Raw genomic sequence first — 15,584 nt, 5'->3', positions numbered from 1 at the left:
TACCAGTTCAGAGGGCAGGGATGGAACGAACATAGGGCCCAGATGACCCCAGCCTCCCCACAGTGCAGCACCGAGGGTGGCCCACCCCGACCCCGGTGCCCAGCCTCACCACACCGCAGCACCGAGGGTGGCCCACCCCGACCCCGGTGCCCAGCCTCACCACACCGCAGCACCGAGAGTGGGCCACCATAACTCACTGGGTTGTCCCTGTATGTCAGGGTGGTCCTTCTGGAATTCTTCCTTTTTCTTATCCAATTCTTGCTGAAAGTGTTCAAATTCTTCCTGATACTTTTCTTTCTCTTTTTCTGAAATTTCTTTGTCTGGTGTAGGCTTTTTTGGAGTTTAAGAACAGATCATTGAAAACATGAGAAGACCAGTGAGATGCCTCAATATATTCCTTTCTCTTATTTTAGCTACCCCACCACTAGCTAAAAAGTTAATATAAAGTATTTTTTCTTATTTAAATCATAGCTAATTACTCTCACTACTACTACTAACAACAAAAAGTACTAACATCCACTACCTCTTACAGAGTGCTTGCTGTGCACTATTGTATACAATCCTTACAACACTATGACATGGCTGGTACAAACACTGTGTCTCAACCCCAAGGAAATGGAGGCTACGTGGGCTAAGTGACTTGCACAAAACCCCACAGTGGTAAGTGGCAGAAACGAGACCAAGCCTAGGCCAGTCATCCCAAGTCTCGGCCATGAGGTGGTACCACTAAACCGAAAATAGCCTTTTTGGGAAAGTGTATACACTTACTGGTTCTTTTCCAGGCTCAGTCAGCTGGAAAGTCAGAAAGGAAAGAACATCATGGTCATCTAGAAATAAAAAGTCCGGAAAAAAATACACTGTAAAAGCTTCAAACCAGATTATTTTTATAGCTGTGCATTTAGTTTATAGATCTATATTACAAATAATTAAGAAAATAATATTGGCTCTGATTTGGTACAGACAATACTCATCTGAAAGACTGCCATCAGAAGTAAACTAAGTCCACTTCTGAAGCCCTAAGCCAAACTATGCAGCAACATCTGCCATACAGTGGACGTTTACTCAATGCCCTGTGAAGAAATGGACACAGGAACGGTCAAAGACAGCCAGACCCCGATTGGGGCACCAAAACCCTCTCGTATTTTCCACAAATCCTTCCTGGATTACGCCTGAGCCAAATGGGACAACAGCCTAGTCTCCAAGCGCTTCCTGGACGTGCCTGTCTCTGAACTTTCCCCGTGGCACGTACCACTCCTGCCTTCTTCTCCCTGCTCCCTCCTGGTGACCGGACGGCCCGACACACACTGCTGTCCTGGTGGAGCACCTCCTTCCTTCCACTCTCCAAGCACCCAGGTCACATGATGTCAGTCTGTCTACACACCATTCCTAGTTGCCTCCCTCACACAACAAATACTAATCATTTCATTTATTTAAAGTCATAAGTGCTCTGGTGGTACAGTGGTTAGAGCATTTGGCTGCTAACCGAACGTCACCGGTTTGAACCCACCTGCTGCTCTGTAGGAGAAAGATGAGGCAGACTGCTTCCACAAGCATTTACAGCCTTGGAAACCCTCGTGGGCAGTTCTACTCACAGGGCTGCTATGAGTCAGAATCGCCTCAATGGCAGTGGGTTTGTTATTTTTCATTTTGTTTCATTTTCTAAAGTCATATTTAAAAAAATCAAATAAATCCCAAACTGCTTAAGCTGAAAACAGGGACCCAGTGGATCAAACTTGGTGAACAGTAACCAAAATCCCAATTCCAGCCAGCCACATCCACCGAATAATGGCAATTCATTTCTGCTGTGTACCCATCTCCATGCCTGCCGTCACTCTGCAGGGATCGGGAGGCGCAACATACTCTACAGTGCGTGCTAGCTAGTCTGAGGAGAAGCAGGGCAGTGTAACAGAGAGCTAGACTGAGGAGCCAGGCACCCAGACCAGCCTGGCGAGTGTCAGAGTGCTAGACTAAGGAGTCAGACATCCAAACCAGCCTGGCCAGTCTGGCCATGTATATGATTGTCAGAAAATCATTTCTAAGCCTGGCAAGCTCATGTACAAACAGGGAAAATTCAATCCAACCTCCTTCCTGGGTGTTGTAAGGAACAACCCATATACTTGAAAACAGGTTAAACTACAATGTATCATACAACCAAAAGACATATTAACATCAAATGGTAACATCACTGATCATCACCTATAGGAAAAAAGGGAGATGTTTTAAAGTTTAGTCCCCAGATATTATTTCCTCAGGTTGCCAAATTCATTTTTATATCACGAGCCACTCAGGCTCCTAAAACACTTGGCAATGAACCTTTGAAGCCTGAACAGTTAACGATGTCCCTTCACTGCAGAGCATACACACTGACACCCAACCAGTCGTGCACCCACAGAACAACGTGAGGACAGAATTAGCACGCCAACAGACCAAAAGATGGCACCCAAGACTATGGGAAGGTTCTACCAGCCTTCAAAGGTTAAAAGGGACAAGTCTATCTGTCCTCAAAGATACTGTTTCCGATGAAACTGAATCCACGAATGTTTCATATTTACCTGCCAGACCTCCTGTTGCAGCAGATATTCCAAAATGCCCTTGTGCAGGGATGATCATGTTTTCCACTTTGGCACAAAATTCATAATCATTTTTATCTGGTGTAAAGCCATTATTGATCATTACCTAGAAAGACATGTTATGGCTATAGCTTCTACAAAAGATGCTGTAAAACAAATTGCAATCAGTCAATTTTATGACTAATATGATTCAATCTTTGTATTTTATCTGATAATCATCTGCCAAACAGCACTCAGTTTCCTGTAATTATTATGAAGGATAAAATCTCTCATCTAACACAAAATCTCACTCCCACAGTATCAATGGACAGTAACATATTTCACTTAAGAAACTGTTTTTTTTTTTTTTTTTTTGGCTTCACTATGTATCGTAAGCTTAAAAAGAAAACAATTTTAATAACTCTCAGTGAAAATCTCTCTAAACTAGACATATGATCTCAAGAAGATGTGGGAACCAGGATTATTCTTGTTTAATTTGTCAGACGGAAGAGGGACCAGATTTGTTCTAAGGCCCCAGTGACAGAGCGCAAACCTACAGGTTAAATTTTTTTATTTAAAGAACTGGCTGAGAAGGAGCTCTGGTGGTGCAGTGCCTCAGGCACTTGACTACTAACCAGAAGGTTGGTTGTTCAAATCCACTAGCCCTCTATGAAAAGAAGACGGGGCAATCTACTTCCGTAAAGATTTACTGCCTCGGAAACTCAGTGGGGGTTGCTGTCAGAATCAACTCAATGGCAGTGGGCTTGGTTTGGCTGAGAAGTAAATCAAGTGCCTCAACAAACAGTGAGCTTCATTAAATCAGTGGGGTAATTTGGAATATCATTACGTTAGTACAGAGGCAACAAAAGCGACAGATGTCAAATGGCCAGAAAAATAAAAAAAACTAAACTCACTGCCATCAAGTCGATTCTGACTCACAGCGACCCCCTTTGGGTTTCCAAGGTGGTAAATATTTATGGAAGTGGATTGCCCAGTCTTCCTTCCACGGAGTGGCTGGTGGGTTTGAACTGCCAGCCTTCTGGTTAGCAGTCAAATGCCTTAGGCACTGTACTACCAGAGCTCCTAAATGGCCAGTAAAGGACATAAAATGAAAACAGCAAACAAGACATATAAATGATTACTCTGAAATTTATATTTGAAGTAAAAAGACCAAAAACCAAACTTCACTGCCGTGGAGTCAGTTCCAACTCATAGCCCCCCTCCTTGGGTTTCTGAGGAGGTATCTCTATGGAAGTAGATTGCTCAGTCTTCCTTCTAAGGAGTGGCTGGTGGTTTTGAACCGCCAGCCTTCTGGTTAGTGGTCAAATGCCTTAGGCACTGCACCACCAGAGCTCCTACTTGAAGAGCCTCACATTTAAACAGACGCTTGCATACGCTTTTCATTACCCCAGTCAAGTAGTGCTCTAGCATCTTTAACGCCCTGAGTCTCTCACAGCCCAAGCACTAACCTCACCCCAAGTAAGGTATCTCCCCGAGATAAAGAGTGGAAGCAAAGGGGGCAGGCACCCAGCCACAGGGTTCAGGCACTTCTACAGTTACTTCCAGGATTCCAAGTTCAGGGGTGATGATTACATCACACACATAAGGCGTTACAGTACTTCACCCACATTTTCAACAGAATACAACGCCCGTCAATGTGAACAGCTCCTCTGTAGACGCAATAGGATAGAAATGTGGACTCCTGCCAAATTGCTTCCACCTATCATTTAGGAAATTAATACTCTATTTCTTCTGATCAGTAACCAGTAATATTCCTATGTCCATTTACATCTGTTGCAACTGGTCCTCCCCTCTACAGTCTTTCGGATAAGAATCAACCGTCACGCCCTTTGAGTGTTTAAAAAAAAAAAAAATTACACGTTAAGACATTCTAATTCCAGAAATAAAAACTTCAATCTCAACAAACTGAAACTCCACTAGGGGTCTTCACCATTAGTTCTAATTGTTTTTTAAAAAAGGAGGAGGGTTTAAGATGTTTACATATTGTACCATGAGTTAAGAAGGGTCCTTGGGTGGTGCCAATGGGTAAGTGCCTGAAGGTTAGCCAAGAGGTTGGTGGTTCAAATTCACGCAGAGGGAACTGGAAAGGCCTGATTATCTGCTTCTGAAAGGTCATAGCTTTCAAAACCCTACGGAGCAGACAGGGTGGCCAGGGGTCGGAGGGGCGATGGGACGGCACACCCAGGTGACTGAGGAGGGGCGATGGGACGCCACACCCAGGTGAGTGAGGAGGGGCAGCTTTGGAAATGCAAGGGGGGTTGCTATCAGTCAGAATCAACTGGATGGCACTGGGTTTTACGAAGCATACAGAAGGCGCTCTGGTGGTACAGTGCTTAAGTGGTTGGCTGCTACCTGAAAGCTGACAGTTCAAACCTACCAGCTGCTCTGTGGAAGAAAGACGTGGCAATCTGCTTCTGCGAAGATTACAGCCTTGGAAACCCTACAGGGCAGTTCTACTGTGTCCTACAGGGTCACTGTGAGTCACAATCGAACCCATGGCAATGGTATTTTTTTGAGGCATACTAAGTGTAATGCCTGCACTGAGAAGTTTACAAACATACCAATGAGAAAAGACATATAAACACATAGTTAACTAGCAATTCGTGACAGCAGACTTTAAAGGTCAAGTCAGCAAAAAAAACAAAAACAAAAACTGTAAAAGTTTAAGAGGTAGTTCATGAACAGGTGATATTCAGGAAATCCAGTGGAAAGGGATCTGACCCAGGTGTTGAAGAAGAGTGTGACTCTACCAGGCAGAGAGAAAAGGGGACAGCACATTCCAGGAAGAGATGACAGTCTGAGCAAACGCACAAAGGTGAGAACCTGTAAGTCATATTCATGTGCGCAGCCAAGTGTCAACATGGGCCCTTCAGCACGCTACCTCTACCAGGACATGGACAGATGCTAGGTGAAAAAAGAATCGCAAGGTCAAGTCAGTCTGAAAATGTGGGGCTAAATAAAGGTTTCTCTGCTGAGGCCTCCCCGAATCGCTAAGGTGCCTGTATGTGCAGCAGTGCCTGGTGCCCTCTCAACGAGTACGGACCTCTTCTTGGGGAGTACATTTTGCAGGGCTACTATCTTGGGGAATGCTGTAGGTTCACTGGGTTGGGTCACGCAGGCAGCCTCACTGCAAGCTGTGCACTCAGGTAAATGGTGTACTTGCCACAGCTGGTGTTCTGCCATGGGAGGTCAAATGTGACTACTGAGGACCCTGAATGACAGCGATGGAATGTCTAACAATTACAGCAGAACTCAAATCCAAGTCAATCATCAGAGACTGCACTCTTCCTCTATGTGAGATCTCTAACTTAAAGGAGAGCCACTAACAAGGTTCCCAAAGAACTGCTTGTTTTTAAGAGTTTTATGCATAGGAGAAAGCTAGCTCATCATTAGGGGATAAGAAAAATTCATACAAATATTTTTGACTGTTGCCTTTAAAAAACAAAGCTCACATTGCATTAGTGATCTCAGTTATCATACCTGCCAACTGGATATATATTCACCTCAATGTCAGCCGAAACACAACCTTCTACCACTAAACCAGTTCTCTGCTTTCCCACCCCTACACACACACACACACACACACACACAAGCATGCATACACACATACAGATGGGCTGTTTCTTTGCTGGTCCCCTTTTCAGTTATTGGTTCCAATTACTCATCTAAGTGGCCAGAAAGTCAGGAACTATCTTTGACTCCACAAGTATCTTCACCTCTCTTCACTTCCCACCCCAGCCCCAAGCAAACTGGTACTAACTCCTATAGTCTCTAACCCCTACTCAGCTCTGTCTTCACTTGGCCACTACCTGAGCTCAGACCACAGTTGAGGTCTTCCAGTGAGGACAGAGCTTGGTTCAGATCCCAGTTCTGTTACCTATCTGGCATGACACAGTCCAAGTTCAGCTTCTCATTGAAACCTGGTGGTAAGTTCAAATGAGAAACTGCACGTAACTTAAACACACAGCACAGCCTAATAAGATTCCAGGAATCAAAATGATTTCCTCTCTGCTCCTTTCACAAATACCATGATAAGAACACCATTGCCTACATCACCCTCCTGAACTGCAAATCAGATCACCTCATTTTTCTGCTCAAGAGCCTTTAAACAGTCCCTTACAAGATCAGTGACATGTGGCCAGCCACATTACTGCTAACCGTTGAACCTCCCTTCCCATGGATCTCCTCTAGTCTCTAGTCATAGCAAACTACTTGCCTTTCCCAAGCATTTTAACTTCTCTCAAGTCCTTGTGCCTGTTTCTTTGACTGGAATAGGCCTCCAAATCTAGGAGATTCCTATACCCCTCCAAGGTACAGCTCAGCTCTGAGAAACTGTTTCCGACCTAGCCCACACCCATCTGGTGGTTACAGGCACTGAATCCCTGGATCCCTTAGTGGTATCTGCATTATTTCTCACCTAGCATCGTAATGTTACAGGTCTCCCCTCATTAGACTACAGTTCTTTCAGAATGGCCTTCATCTTACATTTGCAGCCTTGAAGACCAGAGTATGTATATAACACCGGGCACGCAGCTGAGTGTTTAACCATTTACTGACTGAACGCAAACCTACTGACAGGTTTTGCCATAGATGACCACTTATACCAGCACAGAGGCCACTTGCTCTCTTGTACTAACACTGAGGAACACACGAACAACATTCAATGTAAGTGCATTTAATGTCTATCAAGAATTCACACTGAGAACCACTCAATCCTGTCTGTCCACTGAGTATCTCTGAGAGCCTGTTACTTACCGTCAGTGTTTTTTGGTAATATATGATCTTTACTCGGACAGGATAGGGTTTATTACGAAAGTCCCTCTGGCAACTTGCTAAAGCTTGATTAGCACCATCACTATAGTATGGGGAAGAGGAAAACAAAGAATAACTTAAGAAAGTTTTCCAATATTTAAAAATGCATTACGTAAAATGATTAATGTCAAGTATCAACATAGTATCAAGTTACAACCAAGTCTTGGGCTATGTCAAGCTAATTATTCAGAAGACACAAAGTTGCCATGCAATGTCTCCATGGTTCCCACCACAAGTCTGGTAACATCAGAAGCCCAGTGTTACCACGCATTGCTGCAGCAAGGGAGGCCACACTCTTCTGTACCAGATGAGGGCAGAATCTGAGCCACTCACAGAACCTGTCACAATGCAGAGCCCAAGGCCCCCTTCCCCGCCTCCCTCTATCTTCAGCTATCCAGGTAGTTGTGACAAACCAGTAGGGTTGAAAATCATGACAGGAAAGAGTCAACAAGAGAATGAGTAAGGACAGGTACCCGCCACTTTTGGAGTTCGCTTTACACCACTTCCTTTTAGGAAAGACCTATGTTAAAACCTGTTTTCACTGAAAGAGATCCAAAGAGGATTTCTGCTTTGATGAAAAAAGGTGCAAAGTGACAGGAGCGTTTAACATGTTTGCAATGAGCCACTAAAGAGGCAGCGCCCAGCTCCTTCCCCAGGAACCACACTCAGCAGCGAGTAGCCGTACCTGTGAACGGTCTGGGAACACTGCGTGTCAGTGTTATTTTAGGGTTTATGTGCTATTTGGTATGATTTGGTAAGTTATTTTTTGAGTCTGGAAATGTTCAAATATTTTCCTCATATAAATTAACGGCAACTGCTTCTTCACTTATCATTTCAGCTGACGAAAGGTCTCTTCGGAATCCTGTACTTTCAGACAGCAGGGGAAACCTGTGTAGTTCTTACAGTTCACTGAGTGGCTAAGGCAATTCCTCCCTCCATAATGTAAAGATAAAAACATAACGAGCTAACTCATACACATTATAAACAGATCAAATACCTGAGCAGCTTTGTAACCCACTGCGAGTCTTTAAAGCAATACTAAGGTCAATTGTGAGGATGGCACAGGACTGGGCAGTGTTTCATTCTGCTGTACATGGGGTCGGAAACTGACCAAATGCACAATCAAGATGTGTTGGTAATTACTGGTGACTGGAATGAAAAAGTTGGAATTGACTTGACAGCACCTAACAACAGTGAGGTGGAACTGCTTCCTCATCAGTTTGGTCAGAGCTCTGAACTTTATTTCTGAAAGATCCATTTTAATGGAGATGCAGAAGCTGAAGAGCCAGGAATGTCACACACCCTCAAAATAAGGGCACAGTCCTACTGTTCATCTCATGTAAAGGAAACAGGCAAATTATAGAGGATGAAGTTTATAAGCGGTACCAGGGCTAGAGGGGCCACCGTTTGGGAAGAAGCGAGTTGCTGTTCCTGGTGATGAGAAATTTGGCAATGATTATGGATGACCGCAGCACGACAGGATTAATGTAACTGATAACACTAAACCATATACCTGAAAAATGTTGAATTGGCAAACGCTGTGTCAGATATATTTTTACAACCATTAAAAAAAAATTATGTATTTTAAATAAAACTACACATGGTTAAGTCTGAAACCCGAGGTGGTCCACAAAAAGAACTTTAAAACAGAACCAAATTAAAGTAAGGCTTTCCTACCAATTACAAACCACGTCTTAAAAAAGAAGACTCTTCTTTTTGGAAAGTGTTCAGATTTGTAACAATCTATTTTGTAAGTTTCCAAAGAGAAGATGAAATCAGGAATAATGTAAAAACCACACACTTACTTTTGATGGTCGTAATGGATTTGTCCATTGTTGCCTATAATTACTATAGCAGGATTATTTTTCTAAAAATAAAGAGAATGTTTTGTTTTAAAGTCCTTAGATCAAGAATTCTAGATCATCCTGGGTGTGCTACAAGGTCTCTTACATCTCTCAAATTCTAAGACTTAACTAACATTTTAAAATAATACTGATGCAAGAGATTTCTACTTATTAAAAACAAACCAAAAAACCCACCAATAGAAACAGTCATATAAAAGCAGAGTCCCTTAATATCTCAATCAAAACGGACTCACTCTTGATATCAACAGCACTGTGAGCCCGGCACAAGTGTGGGATTTATGCGAACTCAGTGAGAGGAGGGCTAACATGGCCTTGGCTTTCAAAGAGTTACTAGTTTAAAGTTCTCCTTTCAATTGCTCATGGTGACCTCTGAGAAGCAGGAGGGAACCAACAACGAACTCCAGCAAAGGTCACCAATCTTAGGGCTGCTAACGCACAAGTAACTGTATGCTTCCAACACATAGGACATTTTGTTCTTAACTTCTTTGGGAGAGATCATCAGAGAAACGGGCCTGATAAAAAGATAGTAAAATGTGAGTTAACAGTAGTTTTCTCATGAGAGCAAACTTAGTTTTCTAAACACGGCAGGTTTTACTGCCTACATCAAAAGGACTCACATGTAACCATTACATTTACTAGGCACATACAGGAGGTGGAGGGGTCATTGCAAAGTTCTCACATTTAGGGCTCCATTTTGACCTCAAGTCATAACGTTTAACAAACTGCGTACTCCTATCTTTAAATTTATAAATCCCAGCATCATATTTAAAATTAAGCAATACATTTAAATAGTTTGGAGAATTCTCTACTATTTGGCTGCTAAGTAAGCTATCTCTCTCACAGCCTAATTTATTAAAGTAGACAACAGTTCTAACAATTAAATGTACCTTTCCATCATTGTCAAAAGAATCAAAAAATATTCCGACACCATTCCACATATCAGCTGATCCAAACACAGGCCCCTCCAAGCCTTGATTTTCTGTATACCAAATTGCCTGTAAATACACAAGAGCTATCAGCAGCTGGTGGCATACACATTTACATACACTTTCTAAATTAAGGAAGTTGTCATACCAGGCCATCAGCTCCAATTCGACCTCTTCCAGTCACTCGAAAAGTCACTTCCACTTCCCAGTTCTCAAAGGAAGCTTTTGTCTTCGTCCATACTGATCCTCTTTGGCTTTTTAAAGATGGTGCTATTCGAATTTGATCTGAACTTGGAATGGCATCTAGAACAAATAAGAGAAAAGAGGCCGTAAGTAATAACTAAGTAAAATTCAACAAATCATCACTGAGCTGCTACGTATATTTGGAGAGATCTCATTTTAACCCAGTAACCTGCTCAATCATTTTGTTAGGAAAAAATTTCATGTTGACAGCATCATCTTTGCAACTTTAGGGCTTTCTCAAATCTCCCCTTACCCTTTGAACAGTGAAGTATCTGCAAAAAGATTAAAGCTGTAACCATATATTACAAGGTCAAGGGGTGAGTGGGAGGAAATTATGACCTGAAAGACAAACCAACTATCTGATTCATTTTTTAAATACCCCCAAAATAATGTGTATATTATTTTTTAAAAACTGCAATGCATTTTACCAGTTGACAAATGTTATAAAGTTCAAACTGTGAAAAGATTCCTAGTATCACGAGGAATCAAAACACTTGTTCTTAGTTTCAGTTCAGCTGTGTGACTTTCAGCAAATCACTCTCTTTTTCTTGAGTTCACCATACATTCACCTGTAAAATGAAGGCACTTAGCTCGATCACTTCCGTATGCAGCCCAGGTAGGATATGCAAAGCTTTGTGCCTGCGTACATTCTTCCAGGAAAAGGGCCACCTGAATTGCAATTCAATAAACATTTCTTCTGTTTCAGCAAATTAACAAAAATAAGGGTGATCCCCAAAATGATGATTGTGGTGCTAGTCTGGGCTCTGGTCCCAGAGCCACCATTTACTAGCTGTGTGATCTTAGGCAAGCTAATCCACTTCACTAAGTCTGCTAGCAACCTCATAGGCATTTAAGTGCCTACATAAGTGCATATAAATGTTTCAATTAATGTTGTTGTTGTTGTTATGTGCTGTCGAGTCGGCCCGACTCATAGCGACCCCTCCTTAGGTTTCCGAGGCAGTATCACTACGGAAGTAGGATTGCCCAACCTTCCTTCCGAGGAGTGGCTGGTGGGTTTGAACCGCCAGCCTTCTGGTTAGCAGTCAAGTGCTTTAGCCACTATGCTACCAGAGCTCCTCATTAAAGTACCTATCTGTGCTAAAACTGGTGCAATTCTAGCACACTCTCTCAGATATTAACCAGCTCTAACATCAATGCTGGGAAATAAACAACTGCATTATCACTTCATCTGAGAAGCTGGCTACTCAGATGAAGAAGCAAGCAGCATCAGGACTGGAGGAAGATTCTTTAACAACCTGTGATATGCAGATGACATAACCCTGCATACTGAAAGTGAAGATGATTTGAAGCACTTACTGATGAAGATCAAAGACTATAGCCTTCCGTACAGATTATACCTCAATATGAAAAAAAAAAACAAAAATCCTCACAATTGGACCAATAAGTAACATCGTGATAAACAGAGAAAAGATTAAGCTATCAAGGGTTTCATTTTACTCGATCCACAATTAACACCCTTGGAACTAGCAGTCAAGAAATCAGACGTTGTATTTGCACTGGGAAAATATGCTGCAAAAAACCTCTTTAAGGTATTAAAAAGTGAAGATGTCACCTTGAAGACTAAAGTGTGCCTGCCCTAAGCCATGGTATTTTCAATTGCCTCATATGCAGGTAGAAGCTGGACAATGAGTAAGGAAGACTGAAGAACTGATGCATTTGATGAAAAAGAGAAAAACCATCAAGGAGATGGACTGACACAGTGGCAACAAAGGGCTCCAACACAGCAATGAGTGTGCAGATGGCTCAGACCAGGCAGTATTTCATTCTGTTGTACATCGGGTCTTTATGAGTTGGAATTCACTAGATGGCACCTAACAACATTATACTATGCAGGCAGGAAAACTGACAAAAAAGAAAAGATGACACACTTTAGTAAGATCAGTCCTTGTTTGTTACCATCACCTCCTTCCCTCAAAGGTTTTTTTGGGGGAGCCAGGGAGACAAGGCACCATGGATAGAGCCTTGGACACAGAATCAAAAGACCTGGATGTGAGTTCTAGTGTACTGACATGCACTATCAATCTGCCTCTGTAAAGACTACAGCCAAGAACCCCTGTGGGCAGTTCTACTCTGCCATATGTGGTCACTATGATTCAGAATTGACTCGACAGCACCTAACAACAAAAACTTTTTCCAAGAACCTTGACTTTTTGAGTATCAGTTTTTCATCTATGGCACAGGTAACACCTGATTTGCCTGTTAAGGATCAAGTCAGATAATAAAGGTGAAAGAGCTCTGAGTGCTGTAAAGGGTTACAGATTGTCATCAATTTTTGCCCTATGGACCCAAGGATCTGCACGGACAGTACCAAAGGACAGCAGAGTTAAGAAAGAAGCACAGACATGGTACTAATTTGGGACAAAAGTAAAGAACCATGTTGAAGCAAATGTTAAATTTCTCTATTTTTCATTGTTTTTAGTAATGGAACTTGGGTCAAAAAGGGAAAAAAATGATCAATGGAGTTAAGAGAATAATGAGACTGAAAAAATTACAGTGACAATAAAAGAAGGAAGATATTCATGGAGCAGAAGACACAGACGGCACGGCTCAACTTGCTGCCGTTAGCTGCCGGCTAGTTGGCCCCTGACTTAAGGTGACCTTGTGCAAGATGGGATCAGACCATTACGATCCATAGGTTTTCACTGGCTGATTTTCAAGTGGATCACCAGGCCTTTCCTCCTAGCCTGTCTTCGTCTGGAAGCTCCACTTAAAAAAAAAAAAACAAACCCTATGCATCACCATAGCAACAAGCAAGCCTCCACTAACAGTGGCAGTGGTCGCTATAATTAGCATGTACTGTCAGGATCAAACCCAGGTCTCTGCATGGAAGGAAGAAACCTACCACTAAACCACCGCTGCCCCTACGGCCAGATTTCAAATTCAGTATTTCAAATTCAGTCCAGCCGTGAAATGTTAATGTCCTGATCCTGACATTTCTGCAGTAGACTAGCTTAGCTTAGTCGGTTACAAACGGTAAGGCAAATCAAAGTAACTAATTTGAGTAGTTTTTATTTGAGTAGTTGATGAAGTCTTGGGTGGCTGATGTGGTTTGTGCATGAGAGAAAAAGAGCAGGCAGAAGAGGAGAGCAAAGTACAGGAGTGAAAAGGTGTGAATAAATTCATCCCCATCACGGAAAAATTAATCCTCACTCCAAAGATAAATAAAACCAAAAACTTGTGTTTGGTATCATTTCCATCATCTTTGTGTATTAAGAACAACCTTACCTTAATAACAAATGCCCTAATACACTCCTGCAGAGAGTGGGCACATAATACAATACATGTCTGCGGAGTAACAACATAATTGCACTCTCTTTCATATACTTAATGACTTGGTTATTGAGTTTAATTGAAGTTTACACCTGCTAATTACATATTAATTTCACTGAAATAGGCCTTCCCCAAAGCATGTTCCTATTCAGTCATCACATTCCAGAAATGCAACATTTTGTTTCAAGTACAGGATGATCTAAAACTCTGTGCACAACAAACATGGAATTAAAATTGTCCCCCATATAACTCCTTCCCCCCATAAAGTCACATAGGGTCGCCGTGAGTTGGAACCAACTTGATGGCCTCTCATTAACAGAAAGGCATGTGCCACTTGTTCCAAAGGGTATATCTGATGGTCACTGAACAGTTTACGGCATGCCAAGGGCTTGTGGCTGAACCCTTAGTCAGCGGTGACACATCAGCACTAAAACTGCACATGTGTTCTTTCACCAAGTCAGTGCTCCCACAAGTCTCTTATCTAGAAATGTGCCAACACACAGAGCGAACAAACCGCGGAGCACAGGCTGTTTCATGTTCTCCAAAATGAAGAGAGAAAGGTGTCAAAAAGCTCAATATCAGGGTTCAGAAACACGCCCCCCCCCATAAAAACCCTCTTTCTCCTAAATAAAGGGACGATTGCGACTGGGAAGTTATGAGTTAACACAAGAGAAAAGATCACACACCAAATCAATGGGAGAGGCAACTCCAGCAGTTTAAGAAGAATGTCCTTCTGACATAAAAAGACTTAAAAACTACTGTAAAACCAACGTATGCTGGAGCTGCGGAGCTGTGGGGGGTGGAGGAGCATGGGCACCAACAGGAGCGTGAACCCCTATTAACGCCGGCGAAGAGCCAGAGCGAGGACTCGGGGAGCCGGAGAGGGGCCGCGGGGCTGCTCGAGCAGGTCGCTGGGTGGGACGACTGCGGTGGGCGGACGTGTCCCTTAGAGACGTGGCAGCAGCAGGAAACGTGATGCCCAGAGCCGGGGAAGCGAGTGCTGAAGTGTAGGAGTAACACAACACCTCCAGATGAAACTTAAAGGGCCGACGGGATCACAGGAGGGAAGCCAAGAGGAAGGGGGAGGCAGATGGGAGAACAGCCTTCCTGCAGGTCCCCTCCGGTCCGCAAGCGGAGGGAACTTGGCGCAACGGAGCGCACCTGGAGGAAGGGCTGCTGAGCAGGGGCCCTTCCCTAGCGCATCTGGCTGGGACGGGGTCTTCAGGACGCCAAGATGTCAGCAGAGACAGGGTGAAGGAGGCGGCGGACAGACGGAGGGAAGCCGGACCCCCGCCCCCGCCCCGGCTTACTCCCCGCGTGGGCCCAGAAGGGCACGGTCCCGTCGCTCTGCACCAGGTGCGGGCCCTTGAAGCTGTATTTGTACTCGAAACGGCGATGTGGCAGCGTGGCCGGGGTGCCTCCGGCGCCGGCGGCCGCAGGGTCCCCTCCCACGCCGTCGCTTCCGACGAAGCCACTGATCGTCAGCAGCAAGGCGCAGAAAAGCGGCCAAGCTCTGGCCGGGGAACCCCTTCGCCTGGAGCCCGCCATCTTGGATTGTGGGACGCGGAGGCCGGCGGGAGGGGGTGGGGCGCTGGAGGCTGCGGACGGCCAACAGGGCGCTCGCTGATTGGCGGAATTGCAGAGCCCCGAGGGCAAGGGGTGAGCTCCGCCCCCAGCCTCCGCTATCCCGCAGCTGTAAGTCCTGGTGCTTCTGTGCGCGGGGACACGCGGAAGGGGCGGGGCCATCCCTTTGGAGGCAGAGCCTAGGGCCCACGAGGTCCACACGCGCTACCCGTTCTTGGTTGGGGCTGCAAAGCAGCTTTCACTACCACTTAACGCGGAGTGCAGTTGGAGCGGGGAAATGTCTACCAGCAGGA

General features: G+C 44.1%; 1 protein-coding gene across 1 annotated transcript in view; it reads right to left on the bottom strand.

Moving 5' to 3' along the window:
- The window catches only part of LMAN1 (lectin, mannose binding 1), a 24,305-nt gene extending 9,050 nt beyond the window's left edge, over positions 1 to 15,255 (bottom strand). Inside the window, exons 1-8 of the mRNA XM_007935502.2 lie at positions 15,018 to 15,255; positions 10,322 to 10,476; positions 10,135 to 10,242; positions 9,188 to 9,249; positions 7,326 to 7,425; positions 2,553 to 2,676; positions 769 to 827; positions 198 to 330 (exon numbers count right to left, since the gene is read on the bottom strand). Of these exons, the coding sequence (XP_007933693.1) occupies positions 198 to 330; positions 769 to 827; positions 2,553 to 2,676; positions 7,326 to 7,425; positions 9,188 to 9,249; positions 10,135 to 10,242; positions 10,322 to 10,476; positions 15,018 to 15,255 (979 nt within the window). The remainder of the gene's footprint in view (positions 1 to 197; positions 331 to 768; positions 828 to 2,552; positions 2,677 to 7,325; positions 7,426 to 9,187; positions 9,250 to 10,134; positions 10,243 to 10,321; positions 10,477 to 15,017) is intronic.
- Positions 15,256 to 15,584: the final 329 nt, after the last annotated feature.

This window comes from Orycteropus afer, unplaced genomic scaffold (assembly GCF_000298275.1).
Source record: "Orycteropus afer afer isolate SDZICR_OR568_19922 unplaced genomic scaffold, OryAfe1.0 scaffold00029, whole genome shotgun sequence".
Taxonomy (NCBI): domain Eukaryota; kingdom Metazoa; phylum Chordata; class Mammalia; order Tubulidentata; family Orycteropodidae; genus Orycteropus; species Orycteropus afer.
Note: the sequence above shows the minus strand (reverse complement) of the source record. Positions and strands in the feature narration are given on the sequence as shown.